Raw genomic sequence first — 8418 nt, forward strand, 5'->3', positions numbered from 1 at the left:
TAACTTTAAAATAGTAGAAGAAACCGAGGAGATTTAATTCAGTTATAATCTCTGATAACATGAATTAGACCTTGAATATTCTCCAGTTACATTCACCTGTGGTGATAATTACAAAATGCTTATTTCAAGATTTTCCACTAAAATCTTTTGTTTTGTGGACATTAAACACGGAATAGTCTAAAACGCAAACAAAAATTGCAAATACTTGAAATGCTTTCAAGAATGAAGTTGATAAAGAATTTAACTCTCTCGGATATGTACATAACAGATTTGTCCTTTTCAATAAATAGGGCGTTGAAGGATTTAAAAAAATCTTAAATATACACTGTGTGTATTGATCTCATATGATTTGAACTCTTTTTACCCCAGGTTATGCGGCGATGTGGTCTTGTATGACATTCTCCTTCAGATCTGAAGGTCCAAAGTTTGAGTCCCTCTGAACAGCACATAGTTGAGTCCTTGGGAAAAGTTCTTTACTCATTATCTCACTGTACTCAGGTATAAAATGAGTACCTGGCTGTAATATTGTCTAACATGTGTCATGTCCAGTAACTACGTGTTCAAAGCGCTTTACAAAGGGTTCCTAGCCAACATCATAGACAATAATCATGTCTCATCTTACATAATATATTAAATGTTGATGTTGGCTAGGAACCCTTTGTAAAGCGCTTTGAACACGTTCAGTAGATATTGCTCTATCAATGCTCATGTTTCTTTTTGTATCCATGATCTACCATTTCTCGTTCATTCATGGAGGTCACTATAGCTCAGTCAGTAGAGCACTCATCTAAAAAGCACAACTTTCAAATCAAGAATTTTCTCCGATCCTTCTATCCACTCATCAGTCCATCAATGACATTTCAAAGAGGTTGCTTTGAGTGAGAGAAGGAAAACCAAAGGAATGATCACACACATTGCTGAATAGTCGTTTACTAAAAAGTTCATCAATTTAGTTTGATAGTGTTCGAGGTGCAGCTTCATCTTAATAAATCTGTAAGTTAGCTCTAAACACTCGCATCAACTTCATTTTCTCCTCGAAACAGTCATTCCGACTTTTGTTGTTTGTTTTTTTTCAATTTTTAGAAGATTACATTCTTTCATTATTTTTAGTTCGTTATCACCAATGGACCAGGTGGAAATAAGTCGTTTCAAGCAATACCCCCTTGATTGAAAGATATTATTCTATCCTTCTCTCCAGTATAGATGTAAGAATGTTTTCAAAATATTTTTTTCTGTTTATTTCAGTTTCAAATTTGGTTTTCTTAATTTAAAAAATATTTAAACACTGATCATAGATTCTCCTTGGCCATATTTCATTGAATCTTGGATACTTGAATAAAAAATGGAGTACCACAAGGCTCAGTCTTAGCACCAGCATTGTTTAACGTCTACATAAGCGACATGCCTCAAACAACTTCCACAAAACTAGGATATGCAGATGACTGGGCCTTAGCATACCAATCAAGAAACTGGGAAGATATAGAAACAACGAGTAGCAAAGACACCACGGCCATGAAAAGGTATTTTGACAGATGGTATTTAAAAATGAATACGACAAAAACAGTTGCAACTGCATTTCATCTTAACAACAGGGAATCAAAACGAAAACTGATGATCAATATTGATGACACAACACTACCAACTGATTAAAATCCAAAATACCTCGGAGTGACACTGGATAGACAGCTGACCTATAGAACCCATCTTGAGGGTACAGCAAGAAAGATAGGGAAACGAAATTGTCTACTCAGAAAACTGGCAGGAACAACATGGGGAGCATCGCAAACTCTTCTCAGAACATCAACCCTGGTCCTTTGCTACAGTGTGGCAGAATATTGTGCTCCTGTTTGGACGAAAGTGCCCATACAAACCTTGTTGATGCAAAACTAAGAGACTCGATGCGAATAGTAACTGGATGCCTGAAATCAACTCCAACACAATGGCTGCCAGTCATGAGGGCTATAGCACCACCCCAACTTGAGGAGAGAGGATGCAACACAGAAATAGATATCCACAGCTGAAGAAGATAGTGGAACTCCTCTGCAAACCATAAACAAAACTGCGCCCCCAACATCAAGACTAAAATCTCGTTCACCTTTCTACCTATCAAAGAAAGAAAACCACAACACGCAAGAAGCCTGGTGCGAGGAATGGAAAAGGAATAAACCAACAGGAGGGGAACTAATTGAAGATCCCTGTAAAAGTCTCCCAGGTCTACAGGATCAACCAAGAAAATACTGCAAATAGACTACGGTCAAAACATACAAGAACAGCTGCCAACATGCACAAATGGGGGCTCCAAGAATCACCAACATGCCAAAAGTGCAACCAAGCACCACAAGATGCAAACCACCTCGTACTAGATTGCACAGAGACAAAACTTGAAGGGGGATTTGAAACCATCAACAAATGTGATGATGACTTCCGAACCTGGATTGATACCTTGAACATAGAAGTGTAGCCGAACGATACTACTACTACTACTTGAATGGTTTTAAGTTTTAATTATGGGTTGATTGATTTCCATGTTTTTGTTTTAAGTTGTTTTTTTCTAACCCGGCAGTGATTGGCCAGCTAGGTCATTTAAATCATATGAAAAGGATAGCAGGAGATGTTGTGGTCCATTTAATGTTACAGAAATTGAGATGAATTCTGGCTCCAAAAACCTTGTGGTTTTGAAAGACAAATATTTCCCTCACTTTGATGGACTTACAAATCCCAAGACGAGCCTCAACATATGTAACAATTGCCAGTAGAAGATGCTAAAAGGCAGACCACGGTACACTTTAATGGTCTGTTCTATCATCATTGAAGATCATATAAAAAAAAACAAAAAAAATTTAAGTATAAAATTGACAAATAAAGCGTCCCATACCAATAATAAAATTTATTTATATCGCACATATCCCATGGTAAACTCAAAATTAAAAAAAAAACAAAAAAAAACTTGTGCTTTTATATAGGGCAATATTCACTAAACGTGCTCAAAGCGCTTTACAAGGGGTCTCTGGCTAACAGCAACACATAACATGTAGGACGAGACATGGTGCCTGTCAGGCGATATTACATATTTTTGGGACAGAGACAACGCTGTTAACGGCCAGGTACTCATTTTACACCCTGAGTACGGTGAGAGAATGTGAGTAAAGAGCCTTCTCCAAGGACTCAACTATGCGCCGAACCCAGGACCTTCCGATCCAAAAGCGAGTGTCATACCACTAGACCACATATTTGTTTGTTTGTTGCTTTAGGTCTCTTCCAACACAATTGAGGTTATATGAGAGACCGCTGAAACAAAAAAACAAGCAATCTAACACTAACAAAAATAGTACAAATGTAAATCAAAATCATAACCTAAAGATATCATAAGCTAAATTATAAATAACCAAGAACAAACAGGCAGAAGATTTACAGAAAAAAAAATATCCCCTGTCAAAAATACAATCACAAACCAAAGAAGCAGGATAGGCTAGTAAAGAGAAGAAGAAACGACATCACTATCGGATCGTACACCCATGCGAACATCATAGGTATATGATTCAAGGGTGATGCTCCCATCCAACCACCCGCCTAGACCACATAGCCGCACAACCAATTACACAAAATTACACAATGAATAAGAATATCAGCAAATAATTTACATGCATCTAAATATCAATATTAATTTATTATTATTACATTAAAAAGTATTATCAAATGCAGATGACATAAATCATAATTTAATTAATGAACATTAAAAAATAGGCAGTTTGTTAAAAGAATTGTTTTGGGACTTTGTTTTTATGTGTTTTTTTTTTGTTTTTAATTTTAAGGGTTTTACAACACATTTAGGTCATATCAGCGCCAGTAAAAAGGAAGAAATTTGGATAGTAAAAAGATTCTAGATATAAAATTAAAAGGACTTGAGGTAAAAGTAAGACAAAGTGGAATTAGTTCAAATGGGAACATGTACATTTCAAGAGCATACTATCAATGTACCTAGTATGAGAATACCTAAATGTCTCACCCGGACAACAACACAAGATCCCACTAAGAGGAATACACTCAAATGTTTATATTATACATTCAAAATATAAAATATAACGATACATAACAGAGAGATGATACAAGGAAAAAAATATCATCTCCTAAGACTATAAATATACATTAGACTGTTTCCCTCCCAGCCAAGGACTCCGGCCAAGGCCAGGACAAAATCAAATAATTTCATTCCAAGACAAAGACAGAAAGCAATTGGAAAACAGATACAGGGGGATAGAAGACTCAGCAAGTACCTCTATGGGATGCCAGGAATCCCATCCAGTGGGACTTTGAAAGGATCCTCAAAACATGAACTGGTAAAGCATTCCAGACATCTGGGGCAATAATGGTATATGTTCTACAAGGATATTTTTACTATCTTTCTTAGGAACTACAAGGCTTTAATTCCCACTTGATCTCATTTCCCTCACAAATCATAGAATTCTACAATGTATATCATTTATATAACTTGGTATGATGCAAATGCTGTTTCTTGAAGCTACAAGAAGTAAATTATATTGTAGCCGTAGTAGTAGTAGTAGTAGTAGTAGTAGTAGTAGTAGTAGTAGTAGTAGTAGTAGTAGTAGTAGTAGTAGTAGTAGTAGTAGTAGTAGTAGCAGCAGTAGTAGTAGTAGGAGTAGTAGTAGTAGCAGTAGTAGTAGTAGTAGTAGTAGTAGTAGTAGTAGTAGTAGTAGTAGTAGTAGTAGTAGTAGTAGTAGTAGTAGTAGTAGAGTACGAATAGACACTCCGATATCATTAATAAAATGAAACAGAAGCTTTAAAAAATTTCATTTAATTGTCTTTGTTTATTAAATTGAAGACTCTCGTTCATTTTATTATTGCTATTTATATAACTTGGTGCTAGATACATTTATGAACTAACAGTAGCATTAGCAACAATAGCAACAATTTATTGATAAGGGTTTAAAATTTTGAATTAAATTTGAATGGAACCCAATGTCACGCAATCTCAATTATCTCACTCCACCCTAATGACTTTTATCACATCACATCATTCTACTTTGCTTTATAGTTGTAACCAAATCCTTAAAAATATTTTTTTTCTTTTCCCCTCTGCAAACCTGCCTCAGTCAATAAACAAAAAATCTGTATATTTTGGGAACTAATCTCCTGACTAAAATCTGTATCAACCCAAAATGCAAGATTTCCATCCTTATTTCCAAAGAATGTAACAGTTTTAGAGTTGATAAAATGTTCAATTTGGTACATATTCATTCCTTACCAAAAAACAACATTTCCAGTATTGGCTTAAAAACAAATCTGTATATCGATGGCCCGTTGATCTAATCTCTGTAGTTATGTCTTTGCAAAAGGCTACTTCAGAGGTTAGATCAACGGACCATCAATATGTGGTAGGTCTGCCTGCATAATATACATATAAATTCATGACATAATTAATCATAACAAGTACTTTCTATGAAAAAGAACACATGCATTCATAATAAAGTGAAAATAATTATTATTGTAAAATTGACGTTCACAATGACAAATTGCTTTATTGACAATCATCTCATGTCAATTCAAGTCCTGTGTCAGCCACTCTATGGCGATGTGGGAAACGCACACATTCAACTCTGATCACTTTACTTCTCTTGACATACTTACAAAAGCTTTAAATATTATATGGCCTTGTTGAAGTCTCATAAACATGTTTCTTATTAGAAATTGTTATAAGCAACTTAGTTTAATACTCAGTTACAAATCATCTGCATTACATTAAGATCTACTGCAGAATTGCGCATCAACTCCAACCACTTTAATGAAATTATCATGTTTTCTTCAAAAATTGTCTTATTTTGTCAAATATTGCCCTAAAAAAATACCATATTTGAACAAGTGTAATCATCGACAAATTTACGCTTATTATTAACTGAATTTATAAAGATTTTTTTTGTTGAGCTAGACGAGGGAAGGAAAACCTGAAATTCCTATAACAGTCCTCATTTCTTCAATTTCTAGTCTCTTTTATTTAATTTTTGAAATTTTCCTATTTCATAAAAATTCTGACATTTTGCATTGAGAAATTCCAATACTAACCATAGCCACAAAACATTTAAATATGAGAAATCACACTAGTTGGTAATTCTGCTATTGATTATTGATTGACGCAGAGGAAATGAAACTAAAGAAACAAATGAGGTTTGTCAGTATGGTGAAGGTTGTTTATATATCCTCCCAGGAAAACCCCCTCAAGTCTACATCATGATAAAGCAAATATAATTATACTCTCACCTAATGGGCGATGACTGAATGTTGATACATTGGTACTTATCCGAACCAGCCACAAGCTGAGCCCTAACCCTTCAGTTTTTTGCCTTGACGTAAACACTGAATGCTGATATACCATTTCATTTTACATGCAACTTAGAGTTACCCCATCACGTAACAAGTGGAGAGCACATGCAATATCCAGCTGAAATCTACCGCTCCATTTCTGAGAAATGATAAAATTAAAGGAAACAATAATCAACATACAGATAAGCCTAATTTGTTTATTGCTTTTTAAAATTAAATTGCATCTTATGGTCTCTACTCTATGGGGTCCGAATAGCTCAGTGGTAGAGCACCCACCACAAAGCAAAAGGTCTGGCATCAATCCTGAATACAATCACAATTCCCCTCCCTCTTCCAACTCTGTGGGAAAGCACCATTCATATTTGATTTATCACATTGTCACACAGCCAATCCTCTCATTCACCACACCTTATTGACATCACCTCCCCCTGTTGTAGTCTTGGACTTCCACTGATCGTCTCTTTTTCAATTCCTCTACCAGTATCCAGGGAATTTCCAGCTTCTCTGAGTCTTCCATATTCACCAGAGACTTGATTTTCTCCAGACACAATCTCAATAAAGCATGCACTGAAATGGAAAACAATTCGTATCAATATAATTATTTTTTAACTCGGAAAAGGTATGAATGAGACAGAGCCATGCAAAGCAGGAGAAAAAAATAATCCAAAACAAAACTGCCTCATTTTTTTCTTGAATTATTTTCTTTTCAGGCATTCAAACCTTTTCAGAATCATATTTTATACCAGTACCTGCTCCAGAATTTTTAATTGCTTTCCTTCAATTCGATTCAAGCATTTTCATTATAAGCCTGCTTTACTGTTTTAGTCAATGGCATAAATAATCCAATTACAGTCCAATTTGTGTAAGACAGAATCGAATGGGTACAGGGAAAATGGTCCGTTATAGACATGTTTCTGTCTTACACTACACAGGTTTTCATTTTTCTTCATGTGGGATCATAAAATGTACAGCACATGATTTTTTATCCATGCCAACAACCCTGTTAAGCCTTTTCTGTTTGATAACGCACAGCTAATGATAAATCTATGAGTATATCATTTCTTGACAATGCACAAACAAGACATGTTTTCATATATTGCAACAACGTTTATTAAACAGAGACATTTCACGTCTTAATGAAAAACAAATGACACCTTAATCTACCTCTAACAATGAGAGACAAATCTAACTGCACAAAACAATAAACTAATATGCCACTCATAACGGTTGCATATGTAAGCAACAGATTAAAAATGCATTATCTACCCATTTTTCTCATTGAACAAACAAACCATTTGTTGGTGACAGACCTTAAATAAACAAAGCCATCACTCAATACCAATCGCACAATTGGTCAGTTTTCCTGCAAACCTAGCATCATGGCCATTGACCTATGATCATGAACGTGATGATGGTAGTTGATGACACTGACAAGGGATACAGGTAAATTCTATTGATCACATCTCTGTCGTGACTATGAAGAATGGTTCGGCCACACACCTAATTTGCTGTTACGATAAACACCAAAAGGGGATACAGGTAAATTCTATTGATCACACCAGGTTGACGGTCCATTAGACTAATTTGTATGAATCACCATTTTAAATGTTTAAAGACAAGCTCTTTTATGGGAACAGTCAATGTCAAATTTTGTTCCCATTAAGCGGTGGGCTGTACCAATTAAGTGGCTGGGAATTGAAGAGTATGACTTTTTATATTGAAAAAATTCCGTAGCCAAGGAATTGTCAGAGTAAGCAGTCCCCAATACCGGCTTGGACTGTATTATTATTATTATTAATATTATTTTTATATTATTGACCCCTATTGTTATTATTATTATTATTATTATTATTATTATTTAATGTTTGTTGTTATTATTATTATATTATTATTATTATTATTATTATTATTATTATTATTATTATTATTTATTTTATTATTATTATTATTATTATTATTATTATTATTATTATATTGTTATTATCATTATTATTATTGTTATTATTATTATTATTATTATTATTATTATTATTATTATTATTATTATTATTATTATTATTATTATTGTTATTATCATTATTA

At 34.2% G+C, this 8418-nt stretch overlaps 1 protein-coding gene across 10 annotated transcripts in view; it reads right to left on the reverse strand.

Moving 5' to 3' along the window:
• Positions 1-2872: 2872 nt before the first annotated feature.
• The window catches only part of LOC144978601 (von Hippel-Lindau disease tumor suppressor-like), a 27383-nt gene continuing 21837 nt past the window's right edge, over positions 2873-8418 (reverse strand). For 8 of the 10 annotated variants that reach the window (XM_078924881.1, XM_078924880.1, XM_078924883.1 and 5 more), the window contains one exon: positions 2873-6903. In XM_078924881.1, the coding sequence (XP_078781007.1) occupies positions 6755-6903 (149 nt within the window). In that variant the 3' untranslated portion in view covers positions 2873-6754. The remainder of the gene's footprint in view (positions 6904-8418) is intronic. The other 2 variants (XR_013646546.1, XR_013646547.1) reach the window with 1 other exon arrangement.

The sequence above is a fragment of the Berghia stephanieae genome, chromosome 8, assembly GCF_034508935.2.
Source record: "Berghia stephanieae isolate SIO BIC M18660-M18661 chromosome 8, UCSD_Bste_1.3, whole genome shotgun sequence".
Classification (NCBI taxonomy): domain Eukaryota; kingdom Metazoa; phylum Mollusca; class Gastropoda; order Nudibranchia; family Aeolidiidae; genus Berghia; species Berghia stephanieae.